Here is a 27,517-nt window from a genome sequence, read left to right as displayed (position 1 = left end):
GTGGCGAGGGCAAATCCAAAGATTCCCAGAGTGTAGACTCTACTGCCGTCCAGAAGGGGTGTATGGTTGAACAATCCAGCGAAATATGGACAATATCAAGGTACGCATGATAACATCGCCAACAGGTAGAATAAGGGAGCAACCCTGCAGCTTGGAGCAGCACCGGGGTCTGATGTTAGCCCTGAAGGATCTTAAAAAGACTGAGTTTCATCACATACTATTTTAAAATTAATGCTTAAGTCCTTACTGAAACATGAGTTGAGCACTTGCCGTTGTCCTTCACTAGATTTTATTCTCACCATTTGTTAGCTACCAGCAGAGGCTATTACTTTTGGCCTTAACCTTAGTAGCGTACTAACTTTTAATCTAGAGGGCATTCCACTGTTGTTTTGGGGAAAACCTCAGGACGCCAAAAAAAAGTTTTAAAAAACAGGATTCTTTTTTATCATAAATATGGCTTTTGCCTCTCGGTTTCTAGATAATGTTAGGAACTATATTTTGAAAGTGTGGGAATGATTAAATACCTGTTCGCTTTTACTTCTAAAAAATTGGTTTTCAGTCTTGGTCTTTATTTCAGTGCCTTAAATGCTGCCAATCCAAGCAGGCTCTTGTTCCGCCAACCACATGCGCGGTGGGCTCTAGTAAATAACATAATATCGGACACGGACCTGAGTGTTATGGGAGCCGCAAACACAACAAGCATTTCACATTTGTAAAATGTTTTTTTGTATATGTGCTGTTCCAATTCCTGTGTTGCAGTGTGCATCGGTCTATCTCAGATTTGCGATTGCACACTTCCCTATAATCCACCAAATGAAAATGTCCTCAAATGTTAAATTCCTCTGGCGTTGGCCTCAATGAGACTACCTCTTCAATGAAGGAGCACCTACGTACGATGGAAGACGCCTCTGAACTTTATAAGCATCTACATATCCAAACTACTCAGAGCTCCGACAGTCTGTGCTGATTACCTGCATTCCCCTGAGTTTATGCATGTCTGTAGACTCCTGACTGCTCCCTGTTGTTAAATGCACACTGATCTGTGACATTTGTGTTAACCACTCTGCTAGCCTTTTGTGTACCTGTTCCTACTAAATCCCATGTGTGTGAGCCACCCTGCCTCCAATGGACCTGTGTGTGTGCCAGCTGCAGGTTAAACCTCTTTATGTGAATACTATCTACTAGAGTTTTTTGTGCTGACTGTCAGTTACCAAAGTTAAAACTTGCTGTTATCCCCTTCCTGCCTTCAACCCACTGCAGGAGCAATCCCCAGTGAGGCGAGGCAATGTGACTACACTGGCCAGTATTACTGCAGTAATTGCCACTGGAATGACCTTGCTGTAATTCCTGCCCGTGCCATCCATAACTGGGACTTTGAGCCGCGCAAGGTAAGTCAGTGCTGTTGGTAGGGTACTTTTTTGCACTATGATCTACTGTGTGGTGCTCATTGATGGCTTTGTATAAGGTTATTGACACCTGCTCTTTGTAGTACATAAGTGACTTGTCTTGACTTCAGTGTCTTGCAGTCACGAGCTTGTGATTTCCCTCTGCACAAGTTGCATTGATGTAGAATCTGTTAGTTTATTTGTGTCTTTTCCCTAGGGTTGTCTTGCAGCATCATGTATATGCTTGTATTTACTTGCTATTTAGTGATCTCTCTGCATCATACATCAGTGATCTGTATTTGCGGTATTTATTTTAGTACTTGCAGCTGCTTTACATCGCTGCAGCAAGAGGGAAAAGAAAAACAAGTGGGCAGGGTGGAATAACAAATGGGGAGAACGTGAGAAGATCTAAGGAGAGCCGAAAGAAAAGGGTGGTGGTTCACTTTACAAATAGTGGGAAGGGGAGTTTTGGGTGACATTCTCAGCCGGATACCACTTAAATGGATGCTGTTTTTCTATTCTAAAATGAAGAGAATGTTGTGATTTTTTAAAAAAAAGAAATTGAGGCAATTATTAAGCTTCTCTCTCTTTATTTTGAATATCAGTAGCAACAATGTAAAATGTTTCAAGACTGATTTCCAAACTGGAAAACCAGTGTAGTCTAAAAAAAAAAAATAATCTGTAGAGTTAGCTAATCTGCAATAGTATGTCCTCTCTGACCACGTCCTGTCCAAGATCCTCCTGTTTGAAGCAAAACCATAAGCAGCTAATGTATTTTGCATGCTCTGCTATAAAATCCACCTAATTTTGAGACTGCTTCTCTCACCTGCCCCCACTTCACTCAGTTGAGAGTTTGTCCTTTACCCAAAAGGAAGCAGTGGCATGTTCTGAGGCACATCATCCAACCATGCGCTGAGCGCTCGTAGCCACTTGGGGTGGGAAGAGGGGGTGGGGAATAATGTAGGGGAGGAGGGGAGGGCTCTGTGAACTGCTTTGAGTACTGGGCGTTAATGTCAGCAGCACCTTTGTGGAATACAACGCTGGTGAAAGGATGTAAAACGTGATTGGGTGAATGCCGTGATTTTCAAGAAGGGCTTTTGGACAAGCCTTATATCCTACCCTCTCCAAGATGGTGGTTTGCCAAGTGGGTGTAAACCAAGGTTCCCAATCCAAGATGACGCATAGTTTTTCCTGTGATATCAGTTCCTGCCAAAAGTGCCAATACCATATACAAGGAGGCATTTCTAAGTGACAGATGTGTCACAATGCATTCATTCCCTTATTTTTGTTGAATGCGTTACTCCTTTATTACCATTTTTGTGCCTGTGTTTTTTTATTTCTTGCATTTGGAACTTTCTACTGGGTTCTATTTCTGGATACCTTTGCCTGGCTGTTTTCTCCTTACAGATGTCAGATGATGTTTGGTGCCTTGCTATTCTGTTCAGTACTAATGCTGATCTCCAATCAAAAGATTGCCTACCTTTTTGTTTTTTTTACTCTTTGTTGATTTTTTTAAAAATCCTAACTAGTACTATCTTAATGAGACACTTGCCATCTTTCATGTATAATTATCTGTGCAACATGGCACTGTGACTGCTGAGAGGAGTTGGCCTTTCCCCGGACAGTCAAAAAGGGCACTCAGCAGACCTTCTTAAGGTCAAGTCCTTGAAAAGTAAGCACTAGGTAAATAACCAGGACAAAAAAAGCTCATACGCCATTAAGAACATCAACATATCCAGGTCATGTTGAGCATTTGAAATCCATGTGACCAGTTCAATGTTCATGGTCAAAAAGAAAAGCCATCTTCAATGCTGTTTCGATAGCTAATTCAGCATAGATGAATGCTCCCCCTGTGTCTTTCATGGGAACACAATGTCGCTAGATCTTAGCAATGAAAGTCGGCCTTCTGTGGCCAGAATGAAGGTATTCTTGTAAATCATTTAAAGCTTTTAGGCACCTGGCCTTTGTCATCAAGGCCCATGGGATGAGCCTTACCTCCTACGCAGATGACACGCAGCTTGTGTTGGCCATTAATGGGAATGGAGAAAAGGTAGCAGAAAACTTTCAAGGGTGCATGCGGGCGATTGGAGAGTGGATGGCCTCCAATTGCCTAAAACTGAATTCCGAAAAAACGGAGGTGGTCATCTTCGGACATCTCTCACCCAGTTGGTCTACTACTTGGTGGCCGTCTACGTATGGGACCCCCCCTAAACCGGTCCATACTGTCAGAAATCTTGGAGTGACTTTTGACGATAATCTGAATTTTATGGCCCATGCAAACAAAACAGCAGCCACTGCCCATCATAAACTCAGGCTGATTAAGAAAATTATGCCGTTCTTACCAGTTGCAGCAGGAAAGACACTGGTAAGCTCCCTGGTGTTGTCTTCCCTCGACTATTGCAATGGCTTATTTATTAATGCCCAAGTCAGAGTGACCAATAAACTGCAGACAATTCAGAACGCTGCAGCCCGTCTCCTGTCTGGAACCCCGAAGTTTATGCCAATTTCGGAGACCATAAAAGATCTTCATTGGCTGACGATCCGGAACAGGATTAAGTTCAAAACGCTTTGCATAGTATACAAAGCACTGCATAATCATGGCCCGCATTTCCTGAAAGCCCATCTTAGGTTCCAGTTATCCGCAAGATCGCTCCGATCTAACAAACTCAACCTTTTGTTGGTACCACGAACCAAAACAGTCACCTGGGGCGATAGACGCTTCTTGGTGGCTGCTCCCAGATTGTGGAATTTTCTGCCAGTAGCCATCAGAGAGAGCCCGTCCCTGATGCAATTTCGCAGAAAAATAAAGACCTGGCTGTTTGGTCAAGAATAGCTGCCGATTTAGCCTCTTGGGAACTCTATGCACAGTTTCTAGCGCCGAGACGCCTACGGGCATTTGTTCGCACTGTATAAATTGTTAAAATAAATAAATAAATAAACAAACAATCAAATATATTTGATTAAATTTAAAACCGATCCACCTAACAAGACTGTATCATTATAAATAGCAACCGTCAAGGGTTAGGCTTTTATTGCACCACACTGGAAGTTCATATTGTGCTATTTTATACATATTGGAGAGTGACCAAATGTATTCAGTTTAAAATTAAACTCTTTGAAAACTCAAACACCTGACTAGTCTGTGGCTTGCAAAAATATTACAGAAGCTGGTGATGGGCACAGAAAGCATTAGAGATCATTGCTTTTTCTTTTTGCATGGGCCCCAGAAATAGATATGTATATACATAGTTCTTGCTTGGTGCATTTCACAGATGTCACAAGCGTGTGAGAAGATAAGGGTGTGAAGCTTTGCTCTGTGACTCTTGATATGAATTAATATATGTGGATAATTAGAATGAGTTGGATACATAGTTAACATCTAGACCCCAGTCTCACAAAAGGTTATCCATGTTCACTACCTCTAGACCCAGTGTCCAGTGTAGAACCAAGAGGCCCAGATATTCATGCGGGAAATGAAATGGTTATTGCTGCAAAGGTTCCCTATCCCCATACTGGCCCTAGAGACGCCTGCATGCAGCTTTGTCTTTGTAATCCTGTAGGTAGCAGGTATTCTAGTGTGCCACAACTTTTAGACCTGGCATGTATTCCACTTAAATGGAGATACATTGTTCTATGCAGTAATGCCAACATCATTTGCTTTGTCTGGTAGAACTCAAGACCTTATTCTGTCACCCCCTCAGTGAAGTCATTCTCATGTCAGACACATTTTCCATTGTCAGGAAAATACAACACTTCACCTTGTTTCTAGCTAAGTGTTTCACTCCAATGGAACTTACTTGCAAACTCACGCAGGCAATACAATTGCAACCACAGCTCCACTGAAGACCACTTACCTCATCCTCATGTATAACTGTGCAGATGGTCCTTCTTTCGTCTGACTCAGTCACTCGGTCTGCAGATTCACAATTAATGATACACACATTTCAGGCCTCCATATGTTGCTGCCAGAACTGAAACTTCAATCAAGCATCCACCAGTAGCATGACTCCTCATTTACAGTATTTTGTTTGCAAGGTTTCAAATCTCGAACATCTCATGGTCCTTCTTATGCATCAGGCCTAGGAAAATGGGTTTGAAAGAGGAAAGGAGGCTCTCTATCCTGGATATGTCCTGCAAAGGGATCAAATCATTCTATAGTTCCAAGCAAAGTTCTCACTCTTGATGGAATGCAATGCACTTTCAGAGTCAGCAGCTTAAATACCAATGATCAAACCTGCTAAGTCCAGTTGGAAGTGGTGGCTGGTGACTTTCATAAGTGGTGAGACGTGACCATTGTCCTGAATTACGCAAAGGCTTATGAGGGGGCTCAGATAGGTTCTGCCTTTCAGAAAATTTTGGAAAATATAGGGCAAATGATGCATTTTGCAGCATTTCTGCTAAAGAAATTGGTTAGCTATATATTCACCTTTCTTTTTATGATTTTCTTTCCATCATGTCTTGCTGGTTTGGGATTAGTGCTTTTTAGGTTTCACCTAGGCAGCGTTTGCGCTGTCTCTTCGAGACATGCTGTATTTAGGATGAGGCTGGCTGATGAGGATTATGAATCCGAAACCAGTCCCAGGATGCTTGTTTCCGGTCCAGGGAAGTGTTTGATTTGTTGAAACGCTCCGTCCATCATCCCCTTTGGTATCGCTTTGTTCGCCCTACGTTGGCAGGGTATGCCCACACGTGGGTCCCTTGCTCACTCTACCACTGGATTCAAGATACCCTAGCGGATGAGGATTATGAATCCGAAACTGGTCCTAGGATGCTTGTTTCCGGTCCAGGGAAAACATTGCTTGGCAGTTCGGGCTGGACTGTTCCCATGAGGCACAGGGTCAGACTGATTTGCATATGGCCATGTCTGAACTGGGGTGGTGGAGTGAGCTAAAGAATGGCGATGGATTAAACCCAGATCAGTTGACTGGGGGTGAGTGTTTGATTTACTCAAATGCTTCGTCCATCATCCCCTTTGGTATTGCTTTGTATTTAGGATATGGGCATAAAGCTCTGCCATCTTTTTAATTGCCTGCTGTTCCCTGTCCTTTGTAAATGCTGGCTTTCCATTGGTCAATAGGCTTAGTAGTCCCTCCTTAATATCACCTTGTCTCTTCTTTTAACCTCCCATGGGGACACCCCCTGTTACATGTGTTGTTGCTTCCTAAGTTTTATTTACAGCCTCAAGGCACTATTTTCTTAAATGGTTTCAGGCAGGACACACACTTTGTCCTAAGCTAGCCTGTCCGTGAATACTTCACTCCCTAGAGCATCTCACTTTTATATAAGTTCATCTATATATTTCCTTTTGTCAGCTCCACACAGAGTACAACCTAATCAGAAATTAACGTAAAAATTATTTTGTCACATTTCAAAGCTACTAATTGTATATATGGACATAGCTATTTGAATGTACTCGTAGTACTGTTTTGCATGCAATGCATTATGGGTAGGGTGGATTTACGATATTTTCTGCAGGATGCAGTTCCATGTGTGACCAACGAGGTCTTCTTTTGGCCACATATGGTTCTGCACCCTGCAACATGGCTAGGTAAAAAACATTGCCATTTATAATGCCAATATCTCCAACTTTGTAGATATGCAATGCTGGTGCCTTGCTCACTAGGGACCTCTAGGAACAGCTTGCGGCACTGCATCTAGACATGCAGTGCTGTTGCCTTGTTCGCTAGGGACCTCTAGGGGCAGCTTGCGGCACAGCACCTAGACATGCAGTGCTGGTGCCTTGCTCGCTAGGGACCTCTAGAAGCACTTTGCGGTACTGCACCGAGACATGCAGTGCTGGGGCCTTGCTCACAAGGCACCTCTAGGAGCAGCTTGCGGTACTGCACTTAGGCATGCAGTGCTGGTGCCTTGCTCACTAGGGACCTCTAGGAGCAGCTTGCGGTACTGCCCCGAGACATACAATGCTGTTTCCTGGCTCACTACACAAGCATTTGCAATGCACTAGGTCTTGCATTACTGAAAGTATGAGATACTGGCATTGCATTATTATCTGCAATGCAAGCCTCGAAAAATCCCCCAAAATGTACTAGACCTGCAGGTCTAGTGACTTAAATAATCTACTCGGCCTAATTATAATGCTCTTTACCCATAAACTGGTTTCAAATTATGTGACCTGGGCAAGTATTTTAATTCACTGAGAAGCCATTTTCTTCTTTATCAAATATGAGAGCATCTTCAAATACGCAAGTTCAGCATGTCTGCTGTACAGAAAACACTTTTGTTTATTTAATAGACTAATCTTTTACTCCATATATAATACAAATCTAGCCACATATAGGATATACATGACCGCTGACTTGCCTCAGTTCATTAACCGCACTGTCATTAGTGCGAGGGCAGAAATGTTTCTCAAATCATGTCTAAAAACTGTCACTTTTAATAATTGCATAACTAAAGCATAAAGTAGCAGCACACTGTCATGTGCAATCTGCAGATTTTACATTGAAATGGCAACAGAATTTCCTATTGACTTGGTTTTAAAACTATATAGTAGACAATGTCTGGAAATCACATTTCTGCAAATATTTCTGCTGTTTTTTAATCTGTGTACATATTTGGCAGCACTTGTTACAGTTTTAAATAGTTCAAACTCAACCCATAGATATTGGAGTGCTTCACACAAGAAACATCACGTTACACAAGGCCTCCTTCATTATTTTAGCCATTGGGCATATAGTGAATTGCCGAGAATTGCAGGATATTGATTTGACCCTCGGACTCCGCCTGGTTCCCTAGTTCCAAAGTCTGCGCATGCGCCGTAACGCTTCAGGAGCTCTTTTGACAGAGAAGCAGCTTCAAAAAACCAAATCATTTTCTCAGTCAAATTGAGGCTGCTGCACATTTGCCACAATAGTGTATTCCAGGACAGAGTGCTTTAATCTGAAAACTTTCCTTTTTGTGATACTGCAGCCATAAGAGAGCGGCAATTTACTCTAACCGTGGAGCGTTAGACAAGTTTAATACTGCTACTGCATGAAACTGGGCGCAAACAGGTCTGACAAGTGCTGTGGAAGTGTTCATACTTGAAGGTATCAAAGTGGAAGTAAAAATAAAATGTTTGTGAGCCGAGTTTCCCCATACAATTAACGAAATGTTTCACAAACGTGTCTCTCTCCGGGGGCGGAGCTTGCCAGCGTCGATGGCGGATGCTTGAGAGCTGAGCTCCGCCAATTCACCGTCATAATCCTGCAATAATCCTGCATTCACGGCAAACGCTTACTGCTGAGGACGGCGCACTACCTCTGGACACCACCGGCACCCTCGACGCTCTGAGTGAAAGGCACACGAACCCTATTTCAGAGCGAAACGGCGATCTGCCGAGTCGGGACTGTGGGCCTCGGAGCCGCGACCTTGCGTAGGTCTGCCCCTCGGAGAGCGTGACCCGAAGTGCGGCGCCCGCTGCACCCCGTGCCCGGCGCCCTTGGAAGACGAATTCACAGACCTCGCCGCTGAAAGCAGGACCGCAGACTACAACAGCGGTGAGTGCCGGGCGCCGCGGAGTGCGACGTCCGGTACGGGGAATTGTTTGAATTGAACACTGAGGTTCAAGGCTGCCACGGAGGGCGATCGGCCCGCCCGATCCTGGTGTGTGGGCGGACACGTTGCCGAGTCGCGGTACTGGAGCGGGGGCCATACCTGAGCGGGCAAGGGACTGCGGGGACCCCTTCACAGCTGCAGTGAGCTGCACGTGCCTCCTGGAGCCGGAGTGCGGCCTTCGACTGCGCAGGATGCCCTACCTGAGTGGCTGGGGAGTGAGACTCGCTGGGGCCTACGAATCCACTGCCTGAGAGTCGGCTCTCACTGGTAGAAGCCCATCCCCCCCCTCCATGGTGCGGCAACTAGCCTCAACTAACAGTTGATACTGCATGTGAGACCGATTAGACCCGGGGGAAACACACTGTGCCGACCATAGAGAGACTGAGGCGAACCAGGGCCCTGAAGACACTACGGGCAGTACGCCATTTTGGCCTAATCCGACTTCCTCCTTCCCCCCCCCCCCTGAGGAGGAGGCAGACTGCTGCGCTGTGCGGGCCACGCATGTTGGGTCAGAAAGAGTGACCAATCGGACAATACTGAGACTGCTGCTATAGACTCGCTGAAGAGCTGCCCTGGGGTGCCCCTTCCGCGGCGGCCTGGTCGTGACGGCCTATCCTGCTCGAAGACCGTGGTTGCTACACCGAGGGACGTGCTGGGGACCCAGGGTGCATGTACGGGAGCTGTGCCACGTAGGCTACTGAGACCATCTCTCCCCCGGAGCTGCTCTGTGCAGAGCGCACTTGCGGAGCTACAACGCTACAAGATGGGGAAAGGCGATAAAATGCAGTCCAAACTGCCCTTCGAACAGCGGCGCACCAAGGCCCCGGATTCTGGGGACCAGGACAATGGACAGCCTACTGCGACGCAAGACAGCTCGATCTACTCCGGAATAAAGGAATTGCTGGTCAGTATGGAAAAGGGCCTACAAGATAGCATGGCGTCGATCGGCACAAAGATTGACGCACTCACTTACCGCATGGACAGGATGTCGGAGAGGGTCGATAAACATGCGGAGCGCCTCGACATGTCCGAAAGGAGGATCACCGAAGTGGAGGAGGGGCAAATGGAACTTGACAAAGATCGCAAGCACATGGCAAAACTCTTACAGGTGATCCAGGACAAATCGGAGGATTTGGAAGCCCGCTCCCGGAGATCCAACATAGGAATTACGGGGGTCCCGGAGACGACCCAAACGGGTAAGATGGAGCTATTTGTTGAGAACCTACTGACCACCCTGCTAGGGGAAGGCATATTCTCCAACATGTTCATAGTCGAGAGGGCACACCGCACATTGGGCCCAAGACCGCCCCCAGGAACTCCCCCGAGGCCCATAATAGCCAAGCTTCTGAACTACAGAGATAGGGACACAGCGCTACGAGTCGCCAGGGAGAAAGGCCAACTAAAGTACGAGGGATCAAACATCTCCCTATACCCGGATTTCACCACCAGAGTGCAGGAGGAACGGCAACACTTTGCCCCGTATAAACAACAGCTGCGTGATCTTGGTCTGGACTACGCGATGCTGTACCCAGCGAAGCTGAGGATAAACCGACGTGGTCATTCCCACATTTTTACGAACCCGAAAGATCTTCAAAAGGCGCTGAAGAACTGGGCTAAAGAACAACGGAACAATCCTAGGGAACAATCGGATGAACAGGACCCTACCAGTGGACTGGAAGAACAAGAATAACCGCATCGTGTCCCCTGACCCAACCTGGATTATTATGGACAGCGGAACATTGCTGTGAAATGTTGGGCCGGGGGCGCTGATCGTTTGCCTCCCTGGTGTTGCGAACAGTCCTGATGGTGAGATCCGGGAACACTTCTTGAGCGACCACAGACTCCGTGACATGGTGAGACTGTTCCAAGTTAATGTTGCATATTTCTCTCTATTAGACTCTTTGTCCTTTTATACCTGCCGAATAGTGGGCGTTGTGCGACTGCTCCTGTTGCGGTCACATAGAATTGGGGATTGTTGGATGTCGGGTGGTTGGGGTGTTATGCCTCGGCAGAGACTGATATACTTCGTAAACTTGCATACGGACATGTAAAGCCGTTAAATGACATGCAAGGGGTGATGAGGTGGGGAGCCGCATAGCAGAAACTGTTTCAATGCAAAAGTTACCTGTTCTAATTTTGGTGACTTCCGCCCCTGCGCTATTAGCACAACAGGTTCCAGCAGGGACCTTTGGGGGACATTCAGGGAGTTTGGTTGGGGGGGATCTATACAGTTTGGGCCAAGTTGGGGATGGTCTGCTGTGGGAGGGGGGGGGGTGAATTTCATAGAAGGGACACTAGGCCACCTGTAGACTACACTAGAACGGACACTCCGGCTCAGGCAATACTCAGACCACACAGCATGGAACACAACGTAGCATATACAGAGCACTCGGACGAGGCACGGAGTGTAGGTACTGTTGACTCACACCTAGAGAGCGAACACGCGACCCCAGCGAAGCAATGGCGACTGACATGATCAACATAAACTCGGACAAGATTAGGGTGCTCACATGGAATGTGTGCAGCCTTAATGATCACAGGAAAGTGCGGAAGGTGCTTAGCTATTTGCAGAGACACAGCATAGATCTGGCCTTGATACAGGCAATACACCTACCCACTGATAGTGGAATATTGCACCACAGGGGGCTGAAGGGAAATGTTGCGGCTTCCGGATTTACCACACATGCTAGAGGGGTGATAACATGGGTAAATCCTAGATCCAACCTCACGCAACAGTTAATGGACTCGGACCCGAAGGGGCGCTATGTCATATCCAGGTGCACTGGTAAGGGAACATCATTTGTAGTTGTTAATACATACGGCCCGAATTACGACTCTCCCGACTTTTACAAGAGCTTAGCAAGCAAACTCAGACATTGTAACCCTGTTGATATCTGGTGGGGGGAGACATGAACCTTACCCTTGACCCCGCACTGGACAGATCTGCGGGTCCGCCTCGCAAGCCCGCTGCGGCCGCAGTGGAATTACAGGGGATTATGACGCGTCTTGGACTCTGTGACGTCTGGCGCATTCTAAACCCTACACAGGGGGGCTACACCCACTACTCCGCCTACCATAACATCCACACTAGAATCGACTATTGGCTTGCTCCAGAGGCCAGATTTAACATGATTAGGAGCTGCAAGGTCCTTCCCAGAACCCTGTCAGACCACTCTTCGGTACTTCTGGAGCTTGCAGTCCTACGCCAGTCTACCCCACCCTTCACGTGGAGGTTCCCACCTTACTCCTGGACCCGGTATTCAGGGGAGAATTGGCGGAAGCCATTGATCAATTCTTTGAGACCAATATAGGTCCAGTTGACAGTTTCCAGACGGTCTGGGAGGCATTTAAGGTTTACATCCGGGGGGTCGCGATCTCCAAACACTCGGGAGTTCTGAAAACGATCCGGGCGCGACTAGCAGCCCTGGAGAAACAGCTGGGTGACCTGGAAAAAAGACAGAGGGACAGAGCAGACTGTGAGCTAAGCAATGAAATTAAACTCTTGCTCGAGGAGTACCATGATGAAGCGGACAGGGAAGTCAAGCACATGGGAAAGTATGCCACGGCTAGGATGTACGGTGAGCGAGACAGACCCGGCACACTTTTAGCGAGAGTTGTCGGAGGAGGGAGGAGGCGCCAGATAATAACTGAGGTTAAATCAGCTGTAGGAGACCCCTTGACTGATCCAGTAGATATAGCTCAAACATTTAAAGACTATTATGCGACGCTTTACTCAGCCCAGGCAGGCGATATGGAAGAAGACATCAAGGACTATCTTGGACACATAGACCTCCCTTTCCTCCCTGATTCCGACAGGGAATTCCTGATGCGGCCGATAGAAACGGACGAAATCACCGAAGCCTTGATGAGCATGAGGTCTGGCAGTGCACCTGGCTCTGATGGTCTCACTGCGGTGTTTTACAAAGCCTTCGCAGAACAATTGATTCCACACCTGTCCACCCTGTTCGACGAGATCTGCACAGAGGGCAAAATGCCAGACTCAATGAGAGAGGCACTGATAGTTACTATCCTGAAACCTGGGAAACCGAGTGACAAGTGTAGCTCGTATCGCCCCCTGTCCCTCCTTAATGTGGACACAAAGCTCTACGCTAAGGTACTGGTGACTAGACTGGCCTTGCTGGCCCCTCAGTTGGTGGCCCTGGAGCAGGCAGGCTTCATCCCATGCAGGAACCTAACATACAATATCCGCACAGTATTAGGCACTATTCAACACACACGGCAGGGCAGATCTGCATTGGCGGTATTCCTTGACATGGAGAAAGCCTTTGACTCCGTGGAGTGGCCCTTCATGAGACGAGTGCTGCAGCGCCTGGGACTCGGTCAACCTTTTTTGCAAATGCTGGGGGCATTGTACCACGGACCGCGAGCTAGATTGCGTATTAATGACCTTGTGACAGAATCGTTCCCCATCACCAGAGGCACTCGTCAGGGGTGCCCACTTTCTCCACTGCTATACGCCTTCGTGGCAGAGCCGCTGGCTTGTGCCCTCAGGGAATACTACGGCAACAAAGGCATCTGCTTCCCCAACTACAAGATAGTAGTCTCAATGTACGCGGATGACACTCTGCTTTACGTTAGAGCCCCGGACAATAATTTGACATCCGTGCTCAGGGAGGTGGTGCGCTTCGGTGCACTGTCAGGCCTCCGAGTGAATTGGTCAAAGTCATTGGCTTTTCCTTTGACCCCGACAACGCAACCCACAACAATGGAATACCCGCTCACCTGGACCACTGACACGATTAGATACCTCGGGATTCACCTTCACACGGACCCCGAGATCCTCTTCAGAGCAAACTACGGCACGACCTTCAGCAAACTAGAGGACGATGTGACAGCATGGTGCAAGCTTCCACTCTCCCTCATTGGACGTATAGCCATCATGAAGATGATAGTGCTCCCCAGATTCCTCTTCTTATTCACTGCCATCCCGATGGTGCTCCCCAAATTTTTTTTTCAAAGACTACAGCAGGAACTAACTAGGCTAGCCTGGGCGGGCAGACAACCACGGGCGAAGTGGTCGACTCTCACATTACCATACAGTATGGGGGAACTGGGAGCTCCAGACCTAGAATTATACTACAGAGTGTCACAGGCGGCACACCTTCACACATGGGTACATGGACACAAAGACATCCCGCACTTGTAGATGGAGACCCTTTTTGCTCTCCCGTTGTCCCTCCCACACATGATATTCGAAGCAGCTGACCGCCGAACAGGAATCCTTGATTCAATTGCGGCCACGACACATGCATGGAATAACCTTCTGCAAAAGCAGAGTGGTGTGCTATTATACACCCCCAGCATGCCAATCGACTGGACACGCTGGCTACCCCCTCTGCGCGACAAGGGGGTGCTTGAAGCGATGCGAAAGCTAGGGATTGCGACAGCAGGCGACCTATTTAGCGATGGAGTGGTAAAAACTTGGGAACAGGCCCGGACGGACCAGGAGGATCCGTCCCTGCTGACGAGATTCTACTTCTTCAGAGTGAGACATGCATGCCTAGAACTACTAGGGAGAGACATGGCAGAACCACCGGAAATGAAGGAGCTCACGTACATCATAAAGGTTGCGACTCCCCGAAAGCTAATCACTCATCTCTACTCCCTGGCAATGTCACACAGGGAAAACACATACACTAAAGCGAGACTGGCCTAGCAGGCTGACTTACAAATTACGCTGGGTGATGATATTTGGAAATACTGCTGCACCAATACGAGGGGCATATCCCTGAATGGCCGACACAGGCTGGTGCACTTCAAATTCATTAACAGAATTTACTACACCCGTCCAGGCTTCATAGGTACGGTCTTAGACCCACAGCGGAGTGCGAATGATGCCATTTCCCAGACGACGTTCTCCATTTGGCGTGGGGCTGCCCGAGTGTTAATAATTTCTGGCATAAAATATTTGCAGAACTCAGCACCATTGCGAAGGTAGATATCCCCCCGGACCCTGCGATGGCCCTGATTAGGATACACCAAGAGCCTACCAAAAACAATTCGCAGGTTAGTTGACATGGGGCTCCTACTTGCACGCAGGGTGGTCGCATGCTGCTGGATGAGAGGTCCGAGGCCGACTACTAAACGGTGGGCAAATGACATGCTTTGTTCCAGCACGCAATCTGAGATATACAGCGAACTGCTGCCCCCCACAAGCAGACCGAAGAACTTCTGTGGTCTATACCAAACATACATAGCAACCAGCGCAGACTCAGACCAGGAGGAAGGGGCGCGGGACTCCCAAGGGGTTGTGACTTAGTGTAAATGGTGCGGACATGACAGAATCATATGCTGGCTGTCGGAGATTGGGAGGTGTGGAGAACGGCAGAGGCAGACCAGTTGCCTGGGCTCTATGTGTCTCAATGCTGCAGTGCACTTCAGACACCGCCTGCCCTAGTTGTAGTGTTGTTGGCTAAATGGCTGTGTAACCATGTGAGAAAACTGTGGAAGAGTGATCTATATTGTGTTGTTCTACAGGCCTATAGGAGGGAGGTGGGAGGAGGGGGGGGGGGGTAATGAAGTTTTACTGTACTGGCTGCAACCTGTATTCAAAATCTTAAAATAAAAAATTTAAAAAAACTTGTTTCTCTCCAATCTGCAAACTCAGTACTTTCCCATCAAAACAGAATTACGCCCCAAAAAGATACCTGGCTGAAGACCAATTCTCTTCAAAACATTTCTACGCTGAAATGCAACGCCACTCTCCAGGTCCTGCACGCACACTGAACTAGAGAGGACGCGAAACAGCAGACTGTCCTCTTTAGTCTCTCCTTCGATTAACTCTGTGTGTGGCTGTGCAAGTAATAGAAATGTGGCCAATCACTGTAAGGCTTCAAATACAAAAATAAAATACTGTGATTGGCCTTGTAGTACTCCCACCCCCACACTGCCCTCTCAGCATGGATCAGTGGAGACAGGCAAGCCTAAACTGGCATAAATACAACCAATCCGTGTATTGCTCTCATGCTGTTTTTAGTTGTAAAAGACATGAAAGCAATGCAAGGATTGATGTGAGCAGGTAAACCCAGCGCTCCAAAGGAGAGTGGGGGGAGCCGTGCTGTGTTCCCCTGGCTCTTTTGCAGGGTGGGTTCGTGAAGCATAAAGTGCGCATGTCGGGCTGGTCAAAGAAAGAGACCTATCCAACCTAACATGCTTTTGGCATAATACCTGCTGTCTGCCAATCACCAGGACTGGCCACGCCCTACCCTGATACCTGACTTATAAGCTGCAGTAAATCAGTGTATTTTCCAATTTATGGTAATGGATGTGTCACTCATAGGAGATGGGGTAGGCAACACCCCTTTGCCCTGAAGAGGGAATCTCCCCTGCCAGTCTGTCATCCTGCTTGTCCCTCTCTTTCTGCTGGTTCTGAGTTGACCTAGCCACACCAGGGATAAAAGTGTTTCTCGGAATGAGTACTATTTGTACTGTTTCTTTTGAATGTTTCGTTTGGCGGTCCTTCTGTGCAAACGTTCTTAATTATGCATGAGTATTTCTTCTGCTCATTCATAAATAATCCACACCAAGTTCCTTAATGTTCCGCCTATGAAGCAGGATTAATGGTTTGATTTCTCTGGTGATTCCCACTGTGTGTTGTGCCATTTTTTTATTTTACTATTATGTCTGTTAAGAGGGAAGCCATTTTTTTCATTTGGCTGGCTAAGAAAAGGACGCGATTCCCTGTGCTGCGCATGCTATTTCTACTGGCTTCCATGCATAATATATGACCAGCAGTTCTCAGCTGCTGACACTTGCAAAGGAGGGTTCGTCCTGTCTTTTAGGGTCTTCATCTGGTGAATTCCTCTCAATTTGGCATTGAAACTCATGCCTTGCATAGGGTGAACCAGTCTTCATTGGGGTGCCAATCATAAACCATCGATACCACTGGGTACTTGAAAAAGTCCCCTCCTACCTCCTGTACAAAAGCAAAGTAATAAACAACCTGGTACCAAAGCCTGCTTCCGGGTTTACTCTTCTTATTCTAGCATTAAAACTGTAAACCTTAGAAAAAACAGCCTTATGCAGTAAACGACCCAATTCCTCCCCTCCTAGTACTGAAGGTTTTTTACCAAAGCTTCAGTAACGCCTTCTTGTGAGTCATTAAAGCATTTTGTTTGCATAGAAGGAATTCTGAAATCCTTTTTTTTTTCCCTATTCCACCTCATCAATTGTTTAGCACTCCAGTGAGAGAGATTAGGACATCTATCCCTGCGGTTTCTACATATTTTTGGAACAGTGAACCAATTAATGCAGGAGTGGCACCTGAGCTCCAGGTCTGAAAGGATGTATTTGTGCTTTAATCCTATTGAGTGCCACCGTGAACGCTCAGGCAAGATGTGTCAAAAATGCCATAAGAGCATGGTAACAACCATCGAGAAGACCAGATAGGCCTATCACTTGTGGTCTTATGGACGCATATGTCTTTATGCAAAGGTTTTGGCCAAAACCATCTGAATAGTAGTTTCTCTTAGTGTTTGCAGTTTCAGCAAAAACTCTTTTTTTTTTTGTCACAATACATTTCCCTAAATGTAACGTATTCAATGGTCATGTGAGACAAAAAAGAGAGCGGCCCAGGGGCCTCTAGTTAGTATGCTACTGAGGGAAATAGGATTGATAATAAAAAAGCCTTCAAAAATCCACTTTATTTTGAAATACCATTTTGCCCATTGTTGAGAGTCTCTGTGGTTTACCAAACATTTGGTACCAGTTTCGGTATGACTTTGGTTTTGAAAGCCTGTTGTGGACTCGAGTTAGGGTGGTTTTTTTTTTCAAGTATTTGGTGCAGTAACCCCAGTTTTAAGGAGCGGTGGTATTCCTAGTTTAGGACTGGAATCTCTGAAAAAGACTGGCTCACCCTCTGAAAGAGATGAGTCCCAATACCGAACTGAGAGGAATTCACCAGATGAAGAGCCTTCCATCACCCCCTAGAAGGGTCTGTGGACAGAATGTGTGAATGCACTGACCAGTGTCCTTCCCTTGGTTCTTACTCATTGCCCTTGAGACTTCCTGCAGGGAATGGTGGTCTTTGTGTGTTGGACTTTGAGGCAGACAACCTGTAATGGGCAACTTTGCAAGACCCATCCTTATTATTATAAACCGGTTACTTTTATTCTGTGAGACAAGCAAAAGGGTGTGTTAGCTTCTGGTGGATTTGTTGCCTTTCCTGGTGCAGTAGAGACTGGCCCACTCAGACAGAGATTCAGCATGATCTGTCTGGTTAAGAGTTTTACATTTGTGCACCCTTCTAGTTTCACTGGAGTATATGGTGTAGTACGCAATTTCTTTAATGTCTAAAGGGTCATTTGTTAGCACCAGAATTTTATGTATCTTGTACCTATGGTAGGTTCTACCCATAATGAGCCTACAGAAAGTCAACACCATTGAATACTTACTATTCATGTCAAATTACTATGATCAGAAAGATTAGCAAGTATTTGATACACATTATTTTCCAAATATCCAAAGTGTTATGGAGAAAGAAGCAATAGAGCCATCAACAGGGTTGTCCGACAGCGCCTTTCTCTTAGCAGAGGAACACTAAGAGCCTAATTTTGAATAGGCCCTGCTGGGTGCGCTAATTATTGCATAGTCCAAGAATTTGTAAAGTATTACTGCACCAAAATCTGTATGTCCCAGTGAATACCAGACTTTGTCCCCTTATTATATTTCGGTAGGTTTGATCTACCGAATTTTAACAAAGATGTGATCTTTATTGCACCTGATCATTCTTGTATGCGATAAACCTCCCTCCACCTATAATCGAGATCCCTGGGCAAACATGTGTTTGCACAGGGATGGTAATATAACATACCACTTGTAATTTTGCCCGAAGATGTTGTGTACGGGTTCCCCGGTGAGGGATCCTGAAGTGCTGCTCTTCCGATAAATGAGTGTAGGAAGTTTCTCCATTTCAAGAGACCGAAAATGGACGTGATGCTTATAGCCCAACATGGACTAAATCATTTAATTTATGCCTGGTCACTCAAAAAAGCACTTGTTGATCTGACCCATGCAGATTGTACATTTTATAGATGCAAAAAGAATTCTCATGCTGTCAGAGAAAATATTTCCGATTCGCCTAAAACCTCTAACCTTTTATAGGGATGTTGCAAAGGAATAAATGTTGCACCTGTAATTTGATAATTAACATTTATTAACACCCTTCCTACTATGCTACATGTATATACACATCAATATATAGTTATAATTAGATTAATAAATAAGCTGTTGCCTACTCAATATCTGAGTGCACCTAAAATCGTGACATAATGTTACATACATAAACAATTCAGTCTGTTTCAAAATAAGTTTTATTTTTTCCCAAAAAAGTGGTTTCATCATGTCTGTAAGCAACTCCTTTTTCAGGCTTGATTTGTTTCTCGAGTCTTCTGTTGGTTTCCTGTGAAGTTAAAATATATTTTCAATTCGGTCAATGTTGTTTGAGCTGCAGCTAAGTTGTTCAGAAAAGTTAACCCCTTCCATGCTCATGACGAGCTCAGCTCGTCATGAGGCACAGTTGAGCTGTGCTGATGACGAGCTGAGCTCGTCATGACACCAGCAAAATGGCAATTTCCAGCACAGGGGAAAAATAACCACAGCAGCGATGTGGTTAAAGCAATCCTATGTACACAACAAAACTCTGTTTGGCCATAAGATTCTGTTTGTAAAATAAAATACAGTGACTCGAGAAGTGTGGGGAGGTGGGCTGCTGGCAAGACATCCCTCTTTCAGAACATTTCCTTTACCTCAGACAAGAGTTACTGTCTCCAAAGTTGTTCAGGTGAAAAAATAACCATAGCTGGTTCTCTTGAGTGAAGTAATCATCAGCGATGGTTCACTTTACTCCAATTAATTGTCGATTTAGGATGGTGTCCGTCATCCTATGTTTGAGCCTGGGTCCCAGCTATTGTGAGAGATTGTTGGGGCAGCTGATTGATTCGGGAGGAGAGGAGCTGTGTGACATTGGGAGACACTATGCATGTACTATATGATGTGGTCATAACCTCACAAGGCTGTGGAAGCTGGGTTGGAAGCATCTGTGACTTGGGATGTTGTGATTCACCCATAGGTTAATGAAAGGAGTTTCTTTTCTATCATTGTCTAGTGCTGACAGCCCTGGCATTGGGTACCCTGGATGGTGCAGAGTCCTGTTGGAGATAAAATGGCTAAATAGTATGAGGAGCTTATGGAGAAGTTAGACTTTAACCTGAGGCACCATATTGGGGAGTGTTGATGGTCAGAGAGTGAGTCACCATTGTGAGATGGAGCAACTAAGGATGGCATGCATAATCTCTTGAGGAGGGACATGGTATGATGGTCTCCCTTAGAGAGCCTTCATAAAAAAGTAGATGGAAAAGAAAGTGTCTGTGATTTCGGCTTGTCCTGAGAGTATGCTTTCAGGGTGTACTGGTGTAAAGTAAGTTGTCCAGATATTGTAGAAGCAAATGCATAATTTGTAGGTCTAGTTAACCACACATCGAGACTGTTTCCAGTATTTAGAGATGCGTGGTCACCTCCATAACCAGCCCGGAGGAAAGCTGGAAATACTGGAGAAGGTCGGAAGTGTGGAGAACATTTGGCTGATAGGCTGGATAGAGGCACCACCTCAGCTGGAGAAGTAGGTTGAAGCTTTTATTTGGAAGGGAGGTGAATTTTTTGTAGGTGTACTGTAATAATAACTTGTGAGACCGATGATCTCTTTGCTCACGAAGAGGTGAAAGATTAGGTGGAGAAAGCAGGGCCACAGTACTGCTCACACCACATAAAGACAACAGCATGGCCTAATCTCGAGGTGGGCTGCAAGAAAAATGAAGGTGCTACACTTGGACATCAGACTGTTTCACCCTACCCCCATTGTCAACCCTGATATTGTCAGAAGGTGGTGGAAACCTATAAAACATTTCATCACACATTTAACTCAAGCTAGCATGCTGTACCTGGCAAAGCCATCAAGCCAACCTTGATGTTGGTGTTGGAGTCCTGAAGGACTAGCTGGTACATTATAATAGCAGAATACACCAGCGCTCATATTTCAGTGTAAAAAAGACTGATTATCTTTTATCATTTTACCTTCTGAATTGCTGCATTACGCAGTAGACTTATCCTCTTGTTCTAGGCAATGAGGATTCATAAAATAATATTTAGTCCCAGGGCTGTATACAAAAACTGTGTGAAAATGTCTAACTTAAAATAATAAGCTGTTTACCTCACTTAAAAAGAATGAGTACAGATTTACAACTTATTTTACTGCCTTTTAACTGACGTAGATTCAGGTATGCACAACCCTGCTCTTACAAGTGTCTCATAGCTTGATACTTTCTTGTAGCAGGAAGGCACACTTTTAGCAGGAGCTTGTTTGTAACAATGTGTTTGTGGAAGTAGTGTTTGTATCCTGTATAGAATTGCAGGCGACCCTCCTGTTGCCTTAATGAAAGTTTAGGATTGTGTTTCGGCTGATCAAGCAAAACCTCATCTGGCCGACAGGAAATTTGAACTTTTTGCAGAATTTCCCTTCAAGTGACTCAAGCTTCAATATTTCTAAGAGACCTTGGAGCAATAGGAGGTGCTCTGAACACAAAAACAAGTAGTCCATTTTTGTTTCTTTTTATCTCTTCCTTTATTTCACTATAGTTCATAAAAACAGCCAACATGTTTCGTTCCTTAAGGATAAAACCTTTTGGAACTTCATCAGGGCTCAATTGAACAAGTGCAAAGATTCAAATCTGATGAAAAAGTCATTTAAAATGTTCCGAATTTAGAAGGGCTCCAACATCAATATTGTGATACATGAGCTAGGGAATCTGTGGACTTCAAAGGGGTTCGATAAATGGGATCTAATCGGGATCTCCAAGATAGGTGACATGTAGGTGAAAGGTGAAGTTAAAACGTTTGCCTCCCTGCAATAGGAGTACGATCTAGCTAACTCAGAATATTTTTTTTTGTTGTTGAAATTTTTGAAAACCTTTATTTGAGAAAATGGATGCGTACAAAATCTGAAAGAAACACGTTAGTGTTAGATTCCTTACCTTAGAATATCCCCAGGCGTCAGTCTGGATCCGGAAACTTTTGCGTAGCAGTACCCCTGCGCGTCGGTAGGCGTCGTCTGCAGGCGTCCCCTGCGGCTCCGCGTCCGTCGTCGGCGTCGTGCGCCGTGATGACGTCGCTGGAGTATATAGACGCCGCCTCCGCGCGCTGACGTCAGTTCTTCTTTTTTCCGCGCCAGTGGACGCAGATCTGAAGAGCAGTACTCCGGTCTTTGACCAAGTTTTTCGATTGTCTTTTTACTCTATTGTGCCTGATAGGATGCCTGGATTTAAGAATTGCGATGGCTGTGAGCGCACGATGTCGGTCACAGACCATCACCGCCTCTGTCTCCGGTGTCTGGGCCCCGACCACGACGTGGACTCCTGCGTCGACTGCCGGGCCCTTACCAACAAGGCTAGGCGGGAGCGGTCCCGCAAGCTACTGGAGCTCCGGGTGTCGGCCCCACGTCGGGACCGGGAGCGGTCCCGGTCCGGCCGGAGGTCGAGAGAGCGTTCGAGGGAGCGGTCGCGGAGCCGCGCCGGGCGCTCCGGAAGTCGACACCACTCGTCATCCTCGTCAGGTAAGAAGCACAAGAAGTCGGGGCGTCGTCATCGTACCCCCGACGCTCGCGCGATGCGGCCGGGGGCTCGGGTGACCCCAACCCCGCGGCTCCGCGAGAGTCGCCGGCGCGGCCTGCCTCATACCCTCCGGTCCCTGGGCATGGTGCGACGCCTGAGGAGATCGAGGCGTTCCTCATGGCCATGAGGGCGCTCGCTTCTCCGACGGGGCCTACGGCGCCTTCGGGCCCAGTGCTACCGTCTGGGGGCCCTGGCGGTTCGGGTGTCCCTGCCTCGGCGCCGTCGGGTGCTCCGGCCCCGGCGCCGCCGACGGCTCCGACCCCGGCGCCGCAGGGGCCTTCGGGATCGGCGCCGGCTGGTCTTCCGGCCTCCCCGGCGCCGTTGCCATCGGGGTTGCCCCCGCGCGGCGCCGGTTCTCCGCTGCCGGTTCCGGCCGGCGGTGGGGTTCCGGCGCCGGCTCCGGGCGGCGCCGTCCCCCTACCTTCTCCGACGCCGGTCCCGGCGCCGATGGGGCCCATGAACCCCGAGGAGCCGGTCTTCATCATTGACTCCGAATACGGAGAGGATGAGGAGTACGGTGAAGGTTGGGAGGGGTCCGAGGACCCTCTGGCTCGCGAGTGCCAGTATGACCCGGACTGGACAGGTGACTTGGGGGATGCCAGTGGTTTGGACGACTCTCCTAACCCTGGTTTGATCTCTCCTCCAACCGTGGCATCGGTGGAGGGAGCTGCCTATTCTGTGGTGCTGATGAGGGCTGCCAAGGCCTTAAACCTTGAGCTCCCCGTCGCGGCCGTGAGGCCTAACATCCTCACCGAGGTCTTCAAACCGCAGTCATGCCCACTGGAGCCACTGCTGCCGTTTAATGAAGCCTTGTCTGACGTTCTGTTGGGCACGTGGTCCAGGCCCGCTTCAGGTGCGCCTGTTGATCGGAACGTGGCCAGGCGCCACCGTCCTTGTCCGGACGACCCCAAGTACCTGTCTACCCACCCCACTCCTGAGAGTCTGGTGATCCAGGCCTCGACCTCCCAGTCCGCATTCCCGTCGGCCCCGCCCGACCGGGAATCCAAGAGGTATGACCAATTTGGCAAAAAGGTCTTCTCGTCCATTAGTTTGGGCCTGCGGTCTTGCAACACCGCCTGCCTCTTGGGCCGCTACACCCACTCTGTGTGGGATACGGTCGCGGAGCTGCTGCCAGAATGCCCCATGGAGGTGCGGGCAAAGCTCGGTCAGGCTGTGGCTGAGGGCCGAGATGCAGCGAAATATTCAATTCGGTGTGGTCTAGATACGACCGACTCGCTGGGCAGAGCTATGTCTACGACAGTGGCGATTCGTCGCCACGCCTGGCTGAGATCCGCCAATTTTTCGGCTGATGTCCAGAATACACTGATGGACATGCCGTTTGATGGCTGTCACCTGTTCGGTGACAAAGCGGACCACGCGCTGGAACGCTTCAAGGACTCCAGGGTCACGGCCAAGTCCTTGGGTCTCTCGACCCAGCGTCAGCAACCGGGTTCGTTTCGTCCCTTTCGTGGCCAAGGAAGGGGCGCCCCCACACGTGCTGCCAGCCACGTGCCGCAACAATCCTTCCAACGCGGTGGCGGCCGTGGAAACCGCCGTGGTGGCGGTCGGGGACAACGGCGGGGTCAGACCACACCCTCCCCCGCAGCATCTACCCCAAAATCCTCCTAGTCCGTGCTTTCGGCCCCATGTGACGCCAGTGGGTGGCAGGGTTCGCCATCACCACGCTCACTGGCGCACGATCACTTCGGACAGGTGGGTGCTGCAAATCGTCCGAAGGGGCTACTCCCTCCCCTTCGAGACCTCTCCTCCAGCCATGCCACCGCAGAACCACCGTGTGTCGGGGGACCACTTGACACTTCTGCAGGAGGAAGTTACGGCCCTCTTGGCCAAGGGGGCCATCAAGCGCGTTCCTGGGCCAGAAGTAGGGCGTGGTTGTTATTCCCACTACTTTCTGGTGCCCAAGAAGGACAAGGGGGGCCTACGTCCTATCTTGGATCTAAGGAACGTCAACGGCTTCCTCCGGAAGGAGAAGTTCAAGATGTTGACGTTAGCTCAGGTCTTGGCTGCTCTAGACCCGCAAGACTGGATGGTAGCGTTGGACTTGCAGGACGCCTATTTTCACATCCCCGTCCTGCCGGCCCACCGGCGTTACCTGCGGTTCACGGTAGGCCAGGAGCACTTTCAGTTTATCGTGCTCCCCTTCGGCCTTACCAGCGCCCCACGGGTGTTCACAAAGGTGATGGCGGTGGTCGCAGCCCATCTGCGCAGGTTAGGGGTTTCAGTCTTCCCCTACCTAGACGACTGGTTGTTGAAGGCGGGCTCGCCCCAGACAGTCGTCCACCACCTTCAGATGACGGCAGACCTCTTGCACGACCTGGGGTTCTCCATCAACGTGCCGAAATCACACCTGTGTCCCTCTCAAAAGCTCCTTTTCATCGGAGCGGTTCTGGACTCGGCGCAGTTTCGGGTTTATCCTCCGGAACGGCGGGTTCGGGATATTCAGGCTTTGATTCCCATCTTTCAGCCGCTATCCCGAGTCTCGGTCAGGTTGACGCTGCGGCTGCTGGGACTGATGGCTTCCTGCATCCTTCTGGTGCATCACGCCAGGTGGCGGATGCGGGCTCTGCAGTGGGACCTGAAGTTTCAGTGGGCCCAGCATCAGGGCAACTTGTCCGACCACGTCTTGATCTCGGAGGGCACTGCGAGACAACTGCAGTGGTGGCTTACGGACCGCGATTGGGTCAGGGGCAAGTCCCTCTCCCTTCCCCAACCGGAGCACGTTGTCGTGACGGACGCGTCCCTCCAGGGCTGGGGTGGCCACTTGGGAGAGGCAGAGATCAGAGGCATCTGGTCTCCGGCGGAGTCCCGGCTCCATATCAATCTGTTGGAGCTGCGGGCGATTCGTCTGGCACTGAAGGCATTCCTCCCCTTTGTCAACGGGAGTGTAGTGCAAGTGTTCACCGACAACACCACCGCCATGTGGTACTGCAACAAACAGGGCGGAGTGGGGTCGTGGACCCTTTGCCAGGAGGCTCTGCGCCTCTGGCAATGGCTGGAACGTCAGGGCGTGACTCTGACGGTTCAACACCTGGCAGGTTCTCTGAACGCCAGGGCGGACGAACTCAGCCGTCGGTGCTCGATGGATCACGAATGGCGTCTGAACTCGGACGTGGCGCAAGGCATCTTTCTGCAATGGGGAGAGCCTTGGTTAGATCTATTCGCCACAGAAGAGAACGCGCAATGTCATCAGTTCTGCGCGTTGGAGTTTCCAAGACGGCACTCGCACGGCGACGCCTTTCGGCGCGAGTGGAGTTGCGGTCTGTTATACGCCTTTCCGCCTATACCACTTCTGCCCAGAGTGCTGAAGAAGATCAGGCGCGACCGGGCCCAAGTTATCCTTGTGGCTCCGGACTGGGCTCGAAGGTACTGGTATCCCGAGCTACTCAGCATGTCAGTCGGTCCCCTGATCCGCCTGCCCCTTCAGGAGGACCTTCTGTCGCAGCAGCAGGGGACGGTCCTCCACCCGAACCTGTCCAGTCTCCACCTCCATGCTTGGAGATTGAGCGGCGGCAGTTGAGGCCATTTGACTTGCCTCCTGAAGTCTGTGATGTTATTCTGGCAGCCAGGCGTCCCTCCACTAAGTCGGTATACGCCTGTCGGTGGAACAGATTTGTGGCATGGTGCACAGCAAAGGCTGTGGACCCTCTTTCTGCCCCTCTTTCGGAGGTTCTTCTGTTTCTTCTTTCTCTTGCCCAGCAGGGCTCTGCTCTGGGCACTATCAAGGGCTACCTTTCTGCCCTTTCAGCCTTTTTGAGGCTTCCTGATCAGCCTTCTTTGTTCAAATCCCCGATTGTAACTCGATTCTTGAAAGGCATCACTCACATGTTTCCACCTGTTCCGTTTGTGATGCCTCAGTGGGATTTGAACCTGGTTCTAACTTTCCTGATGTGTGCTCCCTTTGAGCCCCTTCATTCTTGCCCTCTCCGTCTCCTGACTTTAAAGACGGCTTTCCTGGTTGCCATCACCTCTGCCAGGAGGGTGAGTGAGCTCCAGGCTCTTTCTGTCCAACCTCCTTTCCTGTCCATTCATCCTGACAAGGTGGTTCTGAGGACTAGACCTTCTTTCCTGCCCAAGGTTGTTTCGGCCTTTCACATCGGGCAGTCCATCACCCTCCCTTCCTTCTTCCCGCCTCCTCATCCTTCAAAGGATGAAGAGCGGCTCCATCGTCTGGACCCAAAACGTGCGCTTTCATTTTACATGGATCGCACACGCCAGTTCCGGGTGGATGACCAACTGTTTGTTGGCTACGTGGGTGCGAAGAAGGGACGGGCGGTTTGTAAACGAACCATCTCTCGATGGGTCGTCCTCTGCATCAAAGCGTGCTACTCTTTGGCTCGGAAGGAGCCTCCTGTTGGGCTGGGGGCCCATTCCACTCGGGCCACGGCGGCTACTACTGCCCTGGGCCGGGGAGTCCCCTTGCAGGACATTTGCCAGGCGGCTACGTGGGCCTCGCTGCACACCTTTGCGAGGCACTACTGCCTGGACAGTCAAGTCCGGAGGGATGGCTTCTTTGGCCGTTCTGTCCTCCAGGACTTTCTGGTGTAGTTTTGTATTGGTTCGCAGACCCACCACCGGGGTTGGTATTGCTGGGGTATGTATTCTAAGGTAAGGAATCTAACACTAACGTGTTTCTTTCAGATGAACAAGTTACTTACCTTCGGTAACGATATATCTGTAAGAAACATTAGTTAGTGTTAGATTCCTTACCGAACCCACCCATCCTCCCCGTTCTGCGAACTGATACCTAGGGTTAAGGTCATCCCTTTCAGGGCCCTAGTTTTTACATGGCACCAGTGTTGGTTCTCTCATGGCTCTGCGTCTCCTGGCGCGGAAAAGCTGTGTGCAAAGAACTGACGTCAGCGCGCGGAGGCG

General features: G+C 48.6%; 1 protein-coding gene across 1 annotated transcript in view; it reads left to right on the top strand.

Annotated features, from left to right (window-relative positions):
- Positions 1 to 27,517, top strand: part of DEF8 (differentially expressed in FDCP 8 homolog) — a 185,271-nt gene that overhangs the window by 85,141 nt on the left and 72,613 nt on the right. The window contains exon 8 of the mRNA XM_086945782.1: positions 1,261 to 1,388. Coding sequence (XP_086801908.1) covers positions 1,261 to 1,388 — 128 coding nt within the window. The remainder of the gene's footprint in view (positions 1 to 1,260; positions 1,389 to 27,517) is intronic.

Source organism: Lissotriton vulgaris, chromosome 12 (genome assembly GCF_964263255.1).
Source record: "Lissotriton vulgaris chromosome 12, aLisVul1.2, whole genome shotgun sequence".
Classification (NCBI taxonomy): Eukaryota; Metazoa; Chordata; class Amphibia; order Caudata; family Salamandridae; genus Lissotriton; species Lissotriton vulgaris.
The sequence above is the reverse complement of the archived record's forward strand: the minus strand, read 5'-3'. Positions and strand labels throughout refer to the sequence as shown.